General features: G+C 58.2%; 1 protein-coding gene and 1 pseudogene across 1 annotated transcript; both read right to left on the bottom strand.

The window, feature by feature from the left end:
* Window positions 1-4,480: 4,480 nt before the first annotated feature.
* On the bottom strand, window positions 4,481-9,859 carry LOC132933379 (uncharacterized). Its single transcript, XM_060999673.1, has 2 exons — window positions 7,734-9,859; window positions 4,481-4,589 (listed from the first exon to the last, which is right to left on the bottom strand). The coding sequence occupies exons 1-2, from the start codon at window positions 9,857-9,859 to the stop codon at window positions 4,481-4,483; spliced, it is 2,235 nt and encodes a 744-aa protein (XP_060855656.1).
* A 4,247-nt stretch (window positions 9,860-14,106) lies between these two features.
* LOC132937744 (large subunit ribosomal RNA) lies at window positions 14,107-16,927 on the bottom strand (annotated as a pseudogene).
* Window positions 16,928-17,225: the final 298 nt, after the last annotated feature.

The following is a 17,225-nucleotide window of genomic DNA, read 5'->3' as shown; positions in this document are numbered from 1 at the left end:
TCCAAATCTAGAGGCAGCTGCCCAGCAACAACCTGCAACGCATCCGTTGAGGTCGTTCTGTATGCCCCTGTTAGAGAGAGAAGGGCCCTCCTCTGCTTGCTGCCGAGGAGTTTTATCGCCTTCGCCGTGAGGACTCCTTTCGACCAGATCTCCGCAGCGTAAGTGATACGAGGCAGGAAGACTGCCTTGTATATTACGGCGGAGGTGGACTGTCGGAGACCCCAGTCCGCAGACGATGCCGCTCTAAGCCTACTGTACAGAGAGTCGGACTTTCCGGCCACGCCGCTCACGTGCGCCCAGAAATTTCGCCTACTGTCCAATTCAACGCCCAGATACCTAACTGAACTCACAGCCACGATGTCCTCTGTCCCGAAGGGAACAGTGAACCCCGGCCGCAGCCCTCCTTTCAGGGGGATCGCTTGAGACTTGCTTGCCGAGAAGGTTAGACCTCTTCGGCTCGCCCACTCGCGCAAGGCGCCGAGCGTCGCTCTCGCTTTCCCCTGAATTTCTTCGAGATCGGAGCCCGCAATAAGAACCGCCAGGTCATCCGCGTACGCGACCAGTTTGACCCTATCGTCCGTGTTGGTGACCAACGCCCTATCCATAGATAAATTCCAAAGACTTGGCCCTAACTGTGAGCCTTGAGGGCAGCCTCTGGTGAGATCCGCGAATGCTGTCGCTCCCTCCACCGAGAGCACCGCCCTTCTGCCCGTCAGATAGCTCTGTATGATAGATCTAGTTGCATCGGATGCCCCCAGATCCATCATGTCCCTAATCAGAACGTTCCATCTCAGGTTGTCGAAGGCTCCTGAGATATCCAGAAAGACTCCTACCACCATCTCCTCACTGTTGTCCACCCAATCCAGACACGACTTGATCGCGCTGATTGTGGACTTACCGACCCTGAAACCATGTTGCTCTGCTGAAAGAGCGCCCCCCGTTTCCTCCTCAAGCCTGTCCACCACCAGCCGTTCCAGCACTTTTGACGGTGCCGAAAGCAGGCTGACTGGTCTATATGACTTAGGAAGACTCGGGTCTCTGTCCTCTCCCTTCCTGATGATCACCACCTCTGCTGTCTTCCAACAGTCCGGAAATTCCGACTTCCTGAGGCACTCTCTCAGGACGTTGGTCAGCGGCAAGCCGATGACGCCCCACGCCTTCCTGAGTACCCCAGCGGTGATCCCATCCAGTCCCGGAGCTTTGTTAGGGGCCATCCTCCAGACAGCCGCCTTAACCTCGGCCTCCGTGACCTCTGGTCTCACTCTTCCTACTCTCTCAGCCTCAAAGATAGGAGCAGCCCTGTCCCTAGGGATTAGGCTCTCCAACAGACACTCGGCCGTCTCCAAAGCCGTCACCGTGAAGGTTCCGTCTTCTCGAAGCACAGCGTTTGGTACCCTACTCTTAGAAGATCCATTCCTAGCCCAACGATAGACCGGGCCCCAGATGTCCGAGTTGCTGGAGGTAGCGAACTTCCTCCACGACTCCATCTTGGCCTTCCTAATCTTTTTCAGGTGCTCGTTCCTGAGCACTCTGAATTGGTCCCTATCCGAGACTTTATAGTCCATGGTGCGTCTGAAGTTATTGAGGCGCCTTTTGGACTCTTCGAGTCCGGCGTCCCACCATGGCGGTTTCATCCTGACGGATTTACGGGAGCGGGGCATGGAGGCCTCCATGGCATGCCCGAGAGCACGCGTAAGAGACTCCGCTACCTGTCCGCAACCGCCCACCATGGTCTCATGTTCACCAAGAACTTTCTGGGCCAGAACCCACCTAAACCTATCCCAGTCGGCTTTCCTAACATTGAATCGACTTTTCCCTACCGCGGGTCCCTCCGACCCTGATCCGACGCGGATCTTGAATCTGATGGTCCTGTGGTCGCTGTCGGTGACATCGAGCACTTCCCATTCAGAGACTGAGTTCGTCAGTGAACCCCCTCTCGTCAGCGTAACATCTATGTTCGATGCCCCCATACCCGGCCTCTCGTACGTGTCGAGGTGGCCAGGCTGGTTGTGCACCGTCAAGTGTTTCGCCGCGATCAGGGATTCGACGTGGGTCCCCCGGGCTGAACCCGAGTTGTTGCCCGGCCGACTGAACCATTGCGGCGAGTGCGCGTTCACGTCGGCCCCTATCACGACGTCTTGGTTGACCCTATCAAGAATATCACCTAGCCTGTCCGTAAAGATGCGTGTCGGGATGCTGTACTTGAAGTAAGCTGACACGAACACGACCGCCTGTCCATGTCTCTTCCTGAGACTGGCCACGGCGCAGAACCTATCGCTGAGCCCCTGCAGGGCTACCACCTCGATGTCCTGATTTAGGACAACTATGGCAGCCCCTGCACTACCGTCCCTACTGCTGAGAACCACTTTCGTGGCGCGGTAGTCAAAACCTAGCAACTTGTCTCCCGAGGTCAGCACTTCCTGAAGCAGAAGCACCTCAACCCCGTTAGCCCTGCTGTAGTCCAGTATCTGATCTGAGACGAGATGATTCCCGTTCATGTTCAGTTGGACTACACAGTAGGTCGAAGAGATCATTTTGAGCCGAAATCTGTCCTACGGGCAACCGTGATGGTCGCCTTGTGAAGAGCCACACAACCGCTGTGCCCCGACTGAGCAGCCAGGCCACAGTTGGCGCACTTGACCGGCACGCTCTTGCAGTCCTTGGCCCTATGGCCCTTGACCGCGCAGCGCCCGCAAGTGTCCACCGTCTGCACACACTTCAGAGCCCTGTGACCGAAATGCTGGCACTTGAAGCACCTGACTACGTCAACGTACTCCTTGACCTTGCACTTGGCCAACCCGATGAAAAGACTCTTTCCTACCAGAGTCTTGAAGGCGCTTGGTCTAACCGAGCAGACCCACCAAACAAGCTCGTCCGTCTTGGGCCCCTTCATGAAGAGGGGGACCACGGCCTCCTTGTCCAGACCAAGCTCCGGGTTCTGATCCACGATCTGGCCCGCGAGCTTCTCCTTAGGAATTTCCCTATCCACGTCATACACTAGTACGGTCGGCCATCTCGCACTCTCCTCTCTCACACCCTTACCGTCTTTTTCCATGGCCTTCAAGGCCGCATACGTGGCCTCGTCAGCCGGCCTAACCACCAGATCTCCTCTCGGGAGCTTCGCAGAGCCGCCAAGCTTGGGCACCGCCACCCCCTTGACCAGATCGGCCCAGAGCTGTTTCTTGGCCTCACTGGCCCCAGCAGCCCCCACCGAGACGACGAAGGCGCGGGCCGGAGCCCTCGCCTTCTCCCTCTCGATGGCCTTAGCCACCTTCTTGGAGGTGGTGATGGCCACTCTCGGCTGCTCCTTGGGCTTCTCCTCATTCTTCTTCTTCTTCTTCTTTTTCCTTTTGCTCTTCCTGCTCACAACCTCCACAAACGGCTGCTCCTTTACCTTTCCCTTCACCTTCTCCTTAGCAGCCGCAGACTTGGCCTTGGCCTTGTCCTCGACCTTCTTCTTCTTCTTGGGCGGAGATGGCGCAACCGTCCTCTCCACCACAACCTCGCGCACCTCAGGTCTCGACTGAGACCGCCTCGCCTCCTCGACCCTACCTTGCAGAACCGTGTTCTGCCTATAGGCCTCATCGAGCAAGGCCTCATACCTTTCCCTGATCTCCAAGATTGTCCGCAGAGCGGCCGCCGAAATCTTTCGCTTCTCCTTCTCTGCCAGAAGGAGCGCGTCCAGGTCCCTACCAATATTCCTTGCCTTTTGAGGAAAGGATGAAATACCAAAGGAGGAGCATTCAGAAATGCCTTCCTCCTCTGGACCGTCCACCCTCTTCCTCTTTTGTACCTTGGCGACGGTGTCCCCCTCTGGGACCCCCGCCGCCGGTGCACCCGCCCTTACCTCTTCCAGGCATCCCCCCTCTTCGTCGGTCAGTTCCATGTCAGACATGACTGACCGCGCTCTTGGACTTAACCTAAATACAACTATCGAGCCTACCTACCCTAGTGGCAGCGCCTTTTCCTCCTTTGCGAGTGGGGAGTACTAACGGCACTGGAACTATGCTACCTTAACCTATATAATATAAATCCTAACACCTTACCTGATGGCGGCAGCGCAGCAACGTGTTCGCCCTAAGGCTTATACAGACCGACTCAAAATCGACACCGGTCTGTTCGCGGGAATTTTAACGCGCCACTCGCGTACGCGCACGCACCGCGCACTCGCCCACCAGAGCGTTGCACTGGGGGGGACCGGTTGTACGCACTCGCACGTTCACGCGCGCCCGCACACTTGCTCGCGCACTCGCAGTTTCCCGGGGGCGGTGACCACTCAGGCCGCGCGCACTCGCACGATCCTAAACACCGCGCGCCGCACGTACGCCACTCGGACACGTCACGCGTTGGCGTCGGTCCGCGCGCACCCGCACGATCCGCCGCGCGTCTCTCGCCCGCCGGAACTTTGATCGCCGCTCCTGGGGCCGCAAATCGCTGCACGAAAACGCAGCTCGGGCCCGTCGATTTATCTTAAAAAAGACTATTCGACTGTCCAAACCGCGATGTCGTACCTCGATTCTGTGACCTTCTGTTCGCTCGCGAACTTTTTGAGCCTAACTTCGGCACTGAAAGTCGAACTTTCGCGCGGCCTACACCAAAATTAGCGCTAGAACAGCACGAATTCAACGGTGTATCGTCCGACGCGAAATTCGCAATACAGCCCGAGAAATCGCTGAAAGGGTTTTGCCGGTCGGGCGTAAACAAAGAGTTTACGCTTGCGACAGACTAAAAACGCCCTCACGCCTTGCTAACCTAACCGATTTTCGCGCTCGATGCACCAGTAGAAGCGTCTACTCGAGACGAATCTTTTGGTACTAAGAACGCAAAAATTTAACTACTCTAACCCGTTCGGAACTTGAGTTGTACACGGAGCACCTCAAAAACACGTCCGCACTGTATGGCTGTCAGACCAACACTAGTAGATAGGGACAGGAGTCTCCGGGTTTTGTGGCTCTCGCCTACCGCCATCCGTCCGTGCCTTAGCGCTGGGCGCTACTTACGGGCGGAGGTGGAGCTAGGACGTCGACGGCTAACCGCCTACGGCCTAGGGTCGTCTGTGGACCACCAGCACCGGGCCCCGGAGGGCCCGTACCTTTTCTGAGGGCCGGAATGACTCAGTTAAGTGCCACCTTGGGTACCGGACCTCCCACTAGGTGTTGTGGTTTATGTACTACTATCTGGCGCCTGTCCCACAGCCACCACGTTTCAGCCGAGGTAGGCTCCTCAACCTTGAGGGGCACCACGCACAGCTCCGGCTGGCCGTATCTGTGCGCGGTGGGGCTCCCCTCTCCCGTGGTACTGACTAGGTTTTTGGTTGATGTCAGTGGATCAACCCGGGGCGTGGCCCCTACCACTATTTTGGCTCCCCAGCCGGCTAGTGGTGGGCCTTGCGGTGGAGATTCGGGCCAGCGCTTACACGCTAACCCCGGGTCCCCACCAACCCCTCCGTCGCCTGTGACGGAGCCTACCTAGCCTGGAGAATACCTACTCTATCCGAAGATCTTTTGGCCTCGATGGCCTCCCTAGCAAAGCGACGCAGTGCACAGTAGTTTGACCTAGTGTCCAGTAACACCTTGGTCTCACACGGCCATGCGTCCTCGCCCACAAGCCTGATGAGCCTTGCTCTCTCAGCAGAGAGCACAGGGCATCTGAAGAGCACGTGGTCCACCGTCTCGTCCTCAGTTTCACATCTGCACGCGCCCGTACCACGCAGGGCGAAAGACTCCAACTTGGAGTTGAAGTCTCCGTGACCCGTGAGGAACTGGCACACGTAGTGATCCACCTCGAGAGGGAGAGCCAGTCTCCATCTTATGTCGGGAAAAATAGCATGGGTCCAACGACCCTTCGTGCTATTATCCCACCTATCCTGCCAGATGTCAATGATCCTATCCCACTGGTTGTTCATCTCCTCCTCTGAGATTTCACCAGCTTTCCTTTTGATCCTAACCACATGCCATCGGATTTCCAAATCTAGAGGCAGCTGCCCAGCAACAACCTGCAACGCATCCGTTGAGGTCGTTCTGTATGCCCCTGTTAGAGAGAGAAGGGCCCTCCTCTGCTTGCTGCCGAGGAGTTTTATCGCCTTCGCCGTGAGGACTCCTTTCGACCAGATCTCCGCAGCGTAAGTGATACGAGGCAGGAAGACTGCCTTGTATATTACGGCGGAGGTGGACTGTCGGAGACCCCAGTCCGCAGACGATGCCGCTCTAAGCCTACTGTACAGAGAGTCGGACTTTCCGGCCACGCCGCTCACGTGCGCCCAGAAATTTCGCCTACTGTCCAATTCAACGCCCAGATACCTAACTGAACTCACAGCCACGATGTCCTCTGTCCCGAAGGGAACAGTGAACCCCGGCCGCAGCCCTCCTTTCAGGGGGATCGCTTGAGACTTGCTTGCCGAGAAGGTTAGACCTCTTCGGCTCGCCCACTCGCGCAAGGCGCCGAGCGTCGCTCTCGCTTTCCCCTGAATTTCTTCGAGATCGGAGCCCGCGATAAGAACCGCCAGGTCATCCGCGTACGCGACCAGTTTGACCCTATCGTCCGTGTTGGTGACCAACGCCCTATCCATAGATAAATTCCAAAGACTTGGCCCTAACTGTGAGCCTTGAGGGCAGCCTCTGGTGAGATCCGCGAATGCTGTCGCTCCCTCCACCGAGAGCACCGCCCTTCTGCCCGTCAGATAGCTCTGTATGATAGATCTAGTTGCATCGGATGCCCCCAGATCCATCATGTCCCTAATCAGAACGTTCCATCTCAGGTTGTCGAAGGCTCCTGAGATATCCAGAAAGACTCCTACCACCATCTCCTCACTGTTGTCCACCCAATCCAGACACGACTTGATCGCGCTGATTGTGGACTTACCGACCCTGAAACCATGTTGCTCTGCTGAAAGAGCGCCCCCCGTTTCCTCCTCAAGCCTGTCCACCACCAGCCGTTCCAGCACTTTTGACGGTGCCGAAAGCAGGCTGACTGGTCTATATGACTTAGGAAGACTCGGGTCTCTGTCCTCTCCCTTCCTGATGATCACCACCTCTGCTGTCTTCCAACAGTCCGGAAATTCCGACTTCCTGAGGCACTCTCTCAGGACGTTGGTCAGCGGCAAGCCGATGACGCCCCACGCCTTCCTGAGTACCCCAGCGGTGATCCCATCCAGTCCCGGAGCTTTGTTAGGGGCCATCCTCCAGACAGCCGCCTTAACCTCGGCCTCCGTGACCTCTGGTCTCACTCTTCCTACTCTCTCAGCCTCAAAGATAGGAGCAGCCCTGTCCCTAGGGATTAGGCTCTCCAACAGACACTCGGCCGTCTCCAAAGCCGTCACCGTGAAGGTTCCGTCTTCTCGAAGCACAGCGTTTGGTACCCTACTCTTAGAAGATCCATTCCTAGCCCAACGATAGACCGGGCCCCAGATGTCCGAGTTGCTGGAGGTAGCGAACTTCCTCCACGACTCCATCTTGGCCTTCCTAATCTTTTTCAGGTGCTCGTTCCTGAGCACTCTGAATTGGTCCCTATCCGAGACTTTATAGTCCATGGTGCGTCTGAAGTTATTGAGGCGCCTTTTGGACTCTTCGAGTCCGGCGTCCCACCATGGCGGTTTCATCCTGACGGATTTACGGGAGCGGGGCATGGAGGCCTCCATGGCATGCCCGAGAGCACGCGTAAGAGACTCCGCTACCTGTCCGCAACCGCCCACCATGGTCTCATGTTCACCAAGAACTTTCTGGGCCAGAACCCACCTAAACCTATCCCAGTCGGCTTTCCTAACATTGAATCGACTTTTCCCTACCGCGGGTCCCTCCGACCCTGATCCGACGCGGATCTTGAATCTGATGGTCCTGTGGTCGCTGTCGGTGACATCGAGCACTTCCCATTCAGAGACTGAGTTCGTCAGTGAACCCCCTCTCGTCAGCGTAACATCTATGTTCGATGCCCCCATACCCGGCCTCTCGTACGTGTCGAGGTGGCCAGGCTGGTTGTGCACCGTCAAGTGTTTCGCCGCGATCAGGGATTCGACGTGGGTCCCCCGGGCTGAACCCGAGTTGTTGCCCGGCCGACTGAACCATTGCGGCGAGTGCGCGTTCACGTCGGCCCCTATCACGACGTCTTGGTTGACCCTATCAAGAATATCACCTAGCCTGTCCGTAAAGATGCGTGTCGGGATGCTGTACTTGAAGTAAGCTGACACGAACACGACCGCCTGTCCATGTCTCTTCCTGAGACTGGCCACGGCGCAGAACCTATCGCTGAGCCCCTGCAGGGCTACCACCTCGATGTCCTGATTTAGGACAACTATGGCAGCCCCTGCACTACCGTCCCTACTGCTGAGAACCACTTTCGTGGCGCGGTAGTCAAAACCTAGCAACTTGTCTCCCGAGGTCAGCACTTCCTGAAGCAGAAGCACCTCAACCCCGTTAGCCCTGCTGTAGTCCAGTATCTGATCTGAGACGAGATGATTCCCGTTCATGTTCAGTTGGACTACACAGTAGGTCGAAGAGATCATTTTGAGCCGAAATCTGTCCATACGGGCAACCGTGATGGTCGCCTTGTGAAGAGCCACACAACCGCTGTGCCCCGACTGAGCAGCCAGGCCACAGTTGGCGCACTTGACCGGCACGCTCTTGCAGTCCTTGGCCCTATGGCCCTTGACCGCGCAGCGCCCGCAAGTGTCCACCGTCTGCACACACTTCAGAGCCCTGTGACCGAAATGCTGGCACTTGAAGCACCTGACTACGTCAACGTACTCCTTGACCTTGCACTTGGCCAACCCGATGAAAAGACTCTTTCCTACCAGAGTCTTGAAGGCGCTTGGTCTAACCGAGCAGACCCACCAAACAAGCTCGTCCGTCTTGGGCCCCTTCATGAAGAGGGGGACCACGGCCTCCTTGTCCAGACCAAGCTCCGGGTTCTGATCCACGATCTGGCCCGCGAGCTTCTCCTTAGGAATTTCCCTATCCACGTCATACACTAGTACGGTCGGCCATCTCGCACTCTCCTCTCTCACACCCTTACCGTCTTTTTCCATGGCCTTCAAGGCCGCATACGTGGCCTCGTCAGCCGGCCTAACCACCAGATCTCCTCTCGGGAGCTTCGCAGAGCCGCCAAGCTTGGGCACCGCCACCCCCTTGACCAGATCGGCCCAGAGCTGTTTCTTGGCCTCACTGGCCCCAGCAGCCCCCACCGAGACGACGAAGGCGCGGGCCGGAGCCCTCGCCTTCTCCCTCTCGATGGCCTTAGCCACCTTCTTGGAGGTGGTGATGGCCACTCTCGGCTGCTCCTTGGGCTTCTCCTCATTCTTCTTCTTCTTCTTCTTTTTCCTTTTGCTCTTCCTGCTCACAACCTCCACAAACGGCTGCTCCTTTACCTTTCCCTTCACCTTCTCCTTAGCAGCCGCAGACTTGGCCTTGGCCTTGTCCTCGACCTTCTTCTTCTTCTTGGGCGGAGATGGCGCAACCGTCCTCTCCACCACAACCTCGCGCACCTCAGGTCTCGACTGAGACCGCCTCGCCTCCTCGACCCTACCTTGCAGAACCGTGTTCTGCCTATAGGCCTCATCGAGCAAGGCCTCATACCTTTCCCTGATCTCCAAGATTGTCCGCAGAGCGGCCGCCGAAATCTTTCGCTTCTCCTTCTCTGCCAGAAGGAGCGCGTCCAGGTCCCTACCAATATTCCTTGCCTTTTGAGGAAAGGATGAAATACCAAAGGAGGAGCATTCAGAAATGCCTTCCTCCTCTGGACCGTCCACCCTCTTCCTCTTTTGTACCTTGGCGACGGTGTCCCCCTCTGGGACCCCCGCCGCCGGTGCACCCGCCCTTACCTCTTCCAGGCATCCCCCCTCTTCGTCGGTCAGTTCCATGTCAGACATGACTGACCGCGCTCTTGGACTTAACCTAAATACAACTATCGAGCCTACCTACCCTAGTGGCAGCGCCTTTTCCTCCTTTGCGAGTGGGGAGTACTAACGGCACTGGAACTATGCTACCTTAACCTATATAATATAAATCCTAACACCTTACCTGATGGCGGCAGCGCAGCAACGTGTTCGCCCTAAGGCTTATACAGACCGACTCAAAATCGACACCGGTCTGTTCGCGGGAATTTTAACGCGCCACTCGCGTACGCGCACGCACCGCGCACTCGCCCACCAGAGCGTTGCACTGGGGGGGACCGGTTGTACGCACTCGCACGTTCACGCGCGCCCGCACACTTGCTCGCGCACTCGCAGTTTCCCGGGGGCGGTGACCACTCAGGCCGCGCGCACTCGCACGATCCTAATCACCACGCGCCGCACGTACGCCACTCGGACACGTCACGCGTTGGCGTCGGTCCGCGCGCACCCGCACGATCCGCCGCGCGTCTCTCGCCCGCCGGAACTTTGATCGCCGCTCCTGGGGCCGCAAAACGCTGCACGAAAACGCAGCTCGGGCCCGTCGATTTATCTTAAAAAAGACTATTCGACTGTCCAAACCGCGATGTCGTACCTCGATTCTGTGACCTTCTGTTCGCTCGCGAACTTTTTGAGCCTAACTTCGGCACTGAAAGTCGAACTTTCGCGCGGCCTACACCAAAATTAGCGCTAGAACAGCACGAATTCAACGGTGTATCGTCCGACGCGAAATTCGCAATACAGCCCGAGAAATCGCTGAAAGGGTTTTGCCGGTCGGGCGTAAACAAAGAGTTTACGCTTGCGACAGACTAAAAACGCCCTCACGCCTTGCTAACCTAACCGATTTTCGCGCTCGATGCACCAGTAGAAGCGTCTACTCGAGACGAATCTTTTGGTACTAAGAACGCAAAAATTTGACTACTCTAACCCGTTCGGAACTTGAGTTGTACACGGAGCACCTCAAAAACACGTCCGCACTGTATGGCTGTCAGACCAACACTAGTTAGTAGATAGGGACATTGAAAACCACTGTGTGACGGGGAGTATAAGACCAGCACGACGAGGGTTTTTACACCTTTAGCCATAGTTCTCGAGGGCGGCTCCTTCACGCCTTTGTGACGCGGTCGCATCCCTCCGACGGGTTAAGTTCAGGGCGCCCTGGCGCCATGCTGACGTTCCCCCGCCGGCTACTCCCGTACGGGGTAGATCGGTGGGTCTCGCTGATCCGCGTCGGCGAGCGCTGGATTCGACCCAGGCAAATTCCTCCCCTTCTACTAAGGCGCTACTCCCTACAGCCCCCGCGAGGCCATCCACATATGTCGCGAACGCGCGGCCGGCGGGCGCGAGCACTCGAGGTACCCGCGCACGTCGGCCGGACGCACGCCACACAGCTCGACGGGCACTGTTACCGTTCGGGCGTTAGCTAAGTCGGGTTTCCAGTGGGGCTATCCTCGTCGCCCGCGAGATGAGCTTGAAGGATCCGTTATCCAGAGTACTCACAACGACTCTTTTCCCACTAGCATCGACATCGGGACAGTTGTTTAAGCTGCCGCGGTGCGACCTTTTATGAGTGGTACGGTTTTCTTTTGCCGGGTGCCGTGTCCGTACCGAAAGCTCGGGTTTGGGTGCCTGGCGGAGGGTGTCCCCCGGCCGGACTTCCACCTTGCACGTTTTCGCACACGAGTTGGTCGGGCCCGTGTGCTCTCAGTCGGGCTCGTGCTAGAAGCGCCAGCGCGCCGACGGAGGTCCACGTCTGCTTCCCTCGTCATGCTCTGGCGCTTCTCGCCCAAGCCCACTGGTTCGTCGCAGGTGGTATAGTTCCCCCACTCGGGTAGATGGTTCCCGTGCGGAAAAGGAAGGTGCCCTTCATCACCTCGGTCCTCATTATACGAGGACCCACGTCGGGGTCTTTTGACGTGCCTAACGGTCTCCCTATCCTCAGTACGTTGATACGCCCGGAACACGGTTGTTGGTTTTCCCCGTGAGTCCGCGCTCAGCGTTTCGGTCCGCTCCGATCGCTTGCACCTTGAGCGCGGATCTTTTTCGTAGCCGACGGTCGGGCAGTCGTATGTGTAAGCAGATGCTCTGCGATCCATGAGGACCTGCATTTGGCAAGCTGCCCATCTCTGGGGTTACTGTTGGAATGGCTGGTCTGCTGAAAGCTGCCTAGCCAGTCCTCTTTTCCTTCATTGATGACCCTTTCCCGTTGCCACCGGTAAGTCTCTGAGACCACCTCAAGGTGCTTCCTATTCCCCCGGGAAGCTCGGTTTGGAGATGCGCCCTCCACTGGCGTTGAGATCGGGACGGGGCCCTCAGGTGGCCCGGGGGTGCGAAGACGCCTTCAGGCCGTTCGTCAACCGCCCAGTCCTGTACCCGGGCAGGACATCGTCAGCCGCGGCCTCAATTCCGCGGCTCTTTTTGCTCCTCGTGATTCCACACAGTCATGAGTGAGCTTTTCGTGAGGGCGCTCGAGGGTGTAGCCTTGTTTGAGCGCCCCCCCGCCTTCCTACCCATTTCAGACCCTTTTATGGCTTAGCGCATTCTAAACCACCAGGCTGCCACCTTGGAAGGTACAGGTGGCCCAGGAAACCCGGAGGTCCTTGGTCATTTCGCTAGCACCAAGGATGACCTGCCCCGGGCCCTTGTGATTACAGTTCAGTTAACCCGAAGCCCTAGGGCTGGCTTCGTTAAGACCGTACCCCGCCTGCCCCTTTCCCGGACCAGATTAGTCAGCCAGTTTCTCAACGTGACTCGTCTTGGCGCGGTCGGTAGCAGGTGTGTACTTGTACAGGTCGTTCCATCCGCCTGACTCGTCGTGACCCGGTTGGGCCGTCCTTGTCAGGCGGGTGAGCGCCAGTAAGTCTTCACGGGGTTGCCTCGATGCCCTTTCGGCAACCTAGGTCGGACCACTCCGGGGACCCGCCGGCTCCCCCCCGAACCGGCGGGCGCTTCACCATTGCAGGCGCGGGAACACCGGCTCGGTGTAACCAGCGGCCCCCCAGATCCGTCCTCTCTCTGCCGCCTTCAGAGTTCTGGTGGCCTCGTGTTGTCTGTAGCGGTCGGTTTCCGCTCAGAAGCGAGGGATCCGAACCCCCCGTCGCCGTCGTCACCGCAGTTTCTTTAGCAGTTCTTACGGGAGCGGTGGACCTTAGCCCCCACTTCCTCGCTTCCGCCTAGCGTTACTAAGGTGTTACCTGCCCGTAGATCAGGCATGTGGATCCTGTCTCCGCCCACTCTTCGGTGGTTTCAGTCTTACGGTAACAAATTGTGCTTATTTTGACGACAAACTGGGTTTGCCGGCCCTCCGGCTGGTGCGTTCAAGGTTTTGCCACTGGTGGCACCCAGTCGTCGAGGTTGGTTCCGGCGCACAACCCCGGAGTCCTCCCTCCCGGGCTGGGTCATTTGTAAACGATTGACTGAATCCAAATCACCGCCCATCCGCCGACCGAGTCGCCGGTGCGCTTTCCCATCTGCTCGGTTTGATCTCTTCCGCCAGGGACGCATCTTTGCTCATAGCTAATGCGAACCATCTATCGGTCAAGGTACTCATGAGGGATGTTCGGAGAAGTAATCACCCGACGCGACGCCTTAAGCATATAGGAGCTAGCGTCGGCCTTCTGTGATTCTCATCTCCCGCACTCCTGCGAGACGCCAGTGCGCTTTCCCATCCGCTCGGTTTGATCTCTTCCGCCAGGAACGCATCTTTGCTCATAGCTAATGCGAACCATCTATCGGTCAAGGTACTCATAAGGGATGTTCGGAGAAGTAACCACCCGACGCGACGCCTTAAGCATATAGGAGCTAGTGTCGGCCTTCTGTGGTTCTCATCTCCCGCACTCCTGCGAGTCGCCGGTGCGTTTTCCCATCCGCTCGGTTTGATCTCTTCCGCCAGGAACGCATCTTTGCTCATAGCTGATGCGAACCATCTATCGGTCAAGGTACTCATGAGGGATGTTCGGAGAAGTAATCACCCGACGCAACGCCTTAAGCATATAGGAGCTAGCGTTGGCCTTCTGTGATTCTCATCTCACGCACTCCAGCGAGTCGCTCGTCGGAGACGCCGCGATTGGATCTCGTGTCACCGGTTGATTCACGTAATCAACCGTAAATGGGACGATTGGCTCGGTGTTAGCAAACTTTATAAGTCAGTATCCATCCGCCGGCGACGTGGACGCCCCGGCCTTCGGCAAGCGCCGCGGTCCGTCAACCCCGCGGCGCCCAGCGAAACACACATGCCCCACCTCCTTGGCTGTGGTTTCGCTAGATAGTAGATAGGGACAGTGAGAATCTCGTTAATCCATTCATGCGCGTCACTAATTAGATGACGAGGCATTTGGCTACCTTAAAAGAGTCATAGTTACTCCTGCCGTTTACCCGCGCTTGCTTGAATTTCTTCACGTTGACATTCAGAGCACTGGGCAGAAATCACATCGCGTCAACACCCGTCCCGGGCCATCGCGATGCTTTGTTTTAATTAGACAGTCGGATTCCCCTGGTCCGTGCCAGTTCTGAGTTGACCGTTACATGGCTGTCGATCCGGCTACGCGACCGACGCCGCGGCGGCCGGACCGCCCGGTGACGGCGAACCGACACCAAGGCGATCGGCCGGCCGCGACGCGGCCAGCGACCGAAGCTCGGTGGTTCCACGGTCGGCGGACGGCGACGGGCCCGCGGCCGCCTCGAGGCTCCCGGTCCGAAGACCGGGCGCGCGGGCGACGGCCGGGGTGTCGCCAAAACCGCCTACGCTTCTACGACGACCCGAACCCGACAGCCACGCTCCTCAGAGCCAATCCTTATCCCGAAGTTACGGATCGGTTTTGCCGACTTCCCTTACCTACATTATTCTATGCGGCTAGAGGCTGCTCACCTCGGAGACCTGCTGCGGATATCGGTACGAACCGACGCGAAGACTCCGCGTGGCCCTCTCTCGAATTTTCAAGGTCCGCGTGGGGATCACGGACACCGCCGCAACGAGCGGTGCTCTTCGCGCTCGCGTCCCTATCGCCCGGCTAGAGGATTCCAGGGACGTACAACGCTCACAGAGAAAAGAGAACTCTACCCAGATCCCCCGGCGGCTTCTTCGAGTTCATTCTGGTTACCCAGACGAGACAAAAGAGCCCCGAACACTAGGGAGCGGTTCCGCGTCGGGTTCCGGAATACGAACCGGATTCCCTCTCGCCCCAAGGGCGATTCGAAAACGCCTTCGCCCGTGGTACGAGGATCTCTCCCCGGGCTTAGGATCGACTGACTCTTGGACAACGGCTGTTCACAAGAAACCCTTCTCCACGGCAGCCCCCGAGGGCCCCTCTCGAGTATTTGCTACTACCACCAAGATCTGCACCGACGGCGGCTCCAGGCGGTCTCGCGACCTGCCCTTCGACGCACACCGCCGCGCCATCCTACTCGTCGAGGCTTGCCGGGACCGACCGCCGCGAGCGACGACCGGCCCCACTATGCCGTCGACGGCCGAGTATAGGCACGACGCTCCAGCGCCATCCATTTTCAGAGCTAGTTGCTTCGGCAGGTGAGTTGTTACACACTCCTTAGCGGATTCCGACTTCCATGGCCACCGTCCTGCTGTCATCAGCAACCAACGCCTTTCATGGTCTCTGAATACGCGTCGATTTCGGCGCCTTAACTCGGCGTTCGGTTCATCCCGCAGCGCCAGTTCTGCTTACCAAAAATGGCCCACTAAGCGCCTAGGGTTCCGTCGCCGGCTTCGCACGCGGTTCACGCGGTGTACCAGGTAAAGCCGGCGATCTCACCCATTTATAGTTTGAGAATAGGTTGAGGTCGTTTCGGCCCCAATGTCCTCTAATCATTCGCTTTACCGTATGAGACATCCTCCGTGTTACGAGCGTGTTGTTACCGCGCCGTACAGCGCGGAGTCCCACCGGCGTCCGTACGCCCGCGAACGGGCGGGACACATCGGCGCCAGCTATCCTGAGGGAAACTTCGGATGGAACCAGCTACTAGATGGTTCGATTAGTCTTTCGCCCCTATACCCAGCTCAGACGATCGATTTGCACGTCAGAATCGCTGCGGACCTCCATCAGGGTTTCCCCTGACTTCATCCTGGCCAGGCATAGTTCACCATCTTTCGGGTACCAACGTGTGCGCTAAGGGTGCGCCCTCGGACGGCCGAAGCCGACCTGGCGAAGACGCCCCCGGACTGCGGACCAGCGCGACTTTGAACGCCGGTGGGTTCGGTCGCTAGGCCATCGTCCGCACCGTAAACGGTTCACTTTCATTGCGCCAAACGTGGTTTTTCGTAAGATCACCGTTGACTCGCGCACACGTTAGACTCCTTGGTCCGTGTTTCAAGACGGGTCGGAAAGTAGCCCGAAATCGTCGCCGACCGACGGGACCCCGCCTGCGACGGGGCCGCGTCGACGGTTCTTGCCGTCGGGCGAGCCGACCAGGAGCACCGGGGTTCGGCGCGAACGGTCACGCCGAAACGCAACCGCCGCGACGAACGCCACCCAAGCCCTTCGGCCGGCGCCCAACGGGTCGCGACGTCCGCTAACCGAGCGAAAGATCCGGCCGGCGGTTAGACCGACCGTGAATTCGCCCGGCGGGGACTCGCGGGCTCTGTCCGTTTACACCCGAACAGTTTCACGTTCTTATGAACTCTCTCTTCAAAGTTCTTTTCAACTTTCCCTCACGGTACTTGTAAACTATCGGTCTCGTGGCCGTATTTAGCCTTAGATGGAGTTTACCACCAACTTCGGGCTGCACTCTCAAGCAACCCGACTCGAAGGCGCGGTCCGATCCCGGAACGCTGTGACGGCCTCTACTGGCCTGGCACCATCTGCGGGCCATGGCCCCGTTCAAGGGAGACTTGGACCGTCACGTGCGCCCCGGCAACGAGGCCGGCCCGTACGCCACAACTCCCATAGGTGCCGCGACACAAAAGTGCGCGGCGGGATTCGGCGATGGGCTTTTCCCTGTTCGCTCGCCGCTACTAAGGGAATCACGGTTGTTTTCTTTTCCTCCGCTTATTAATATGCTTAAATCCGGCGGGTAGTCCCGCCTGATCTGAGGTCGGAACGTATCGGTTTTTTTTTTTTTTAAATTACACGGCAGCCTGCGGTCCGCGCTCCGCCCGTACGGTGACCGTCCGCGTCCGCGTCTCGGAAGCCGGAGAGGTCCGTGGACTCTCAGCCGACCCGGCCGCGCTCTCGCGCGGCGGGCGGACGGGGACGTGCCGTTTGACGACGCGAGAACCCGTGACTGTTTGCCGTCACAACTTGGGCGGACGACCGGAGGCGGCCGCGCGAGCGCGGTTTTCCACGGTCGAACCGCCAATCTCGCACCACCGGAGCGGCCGACGGGCGGGCGGACA

The sequence above is a fragment of the Metopolophium dirhodum genome, chromosome 1, assembly GCF_019925205.1.
Source record: "Metopolophium dirhodum isolate CAU chromosome 1, ASM1992520v1, whole genome shotgun sequence".
NCBI classification, from domain to species: domain Eukaryota; kingdom Metazoa; phylum Arthropoda; class Insecta; order Hemiptera; family Aphididae; genus Metopolophium; species Metopolophium dirhodum.
The sequence above is the reverse complement of the archived record's forward strand: the minus strand, read 5'-3'. Positions and strand labels throughout refer to the sequence as shown.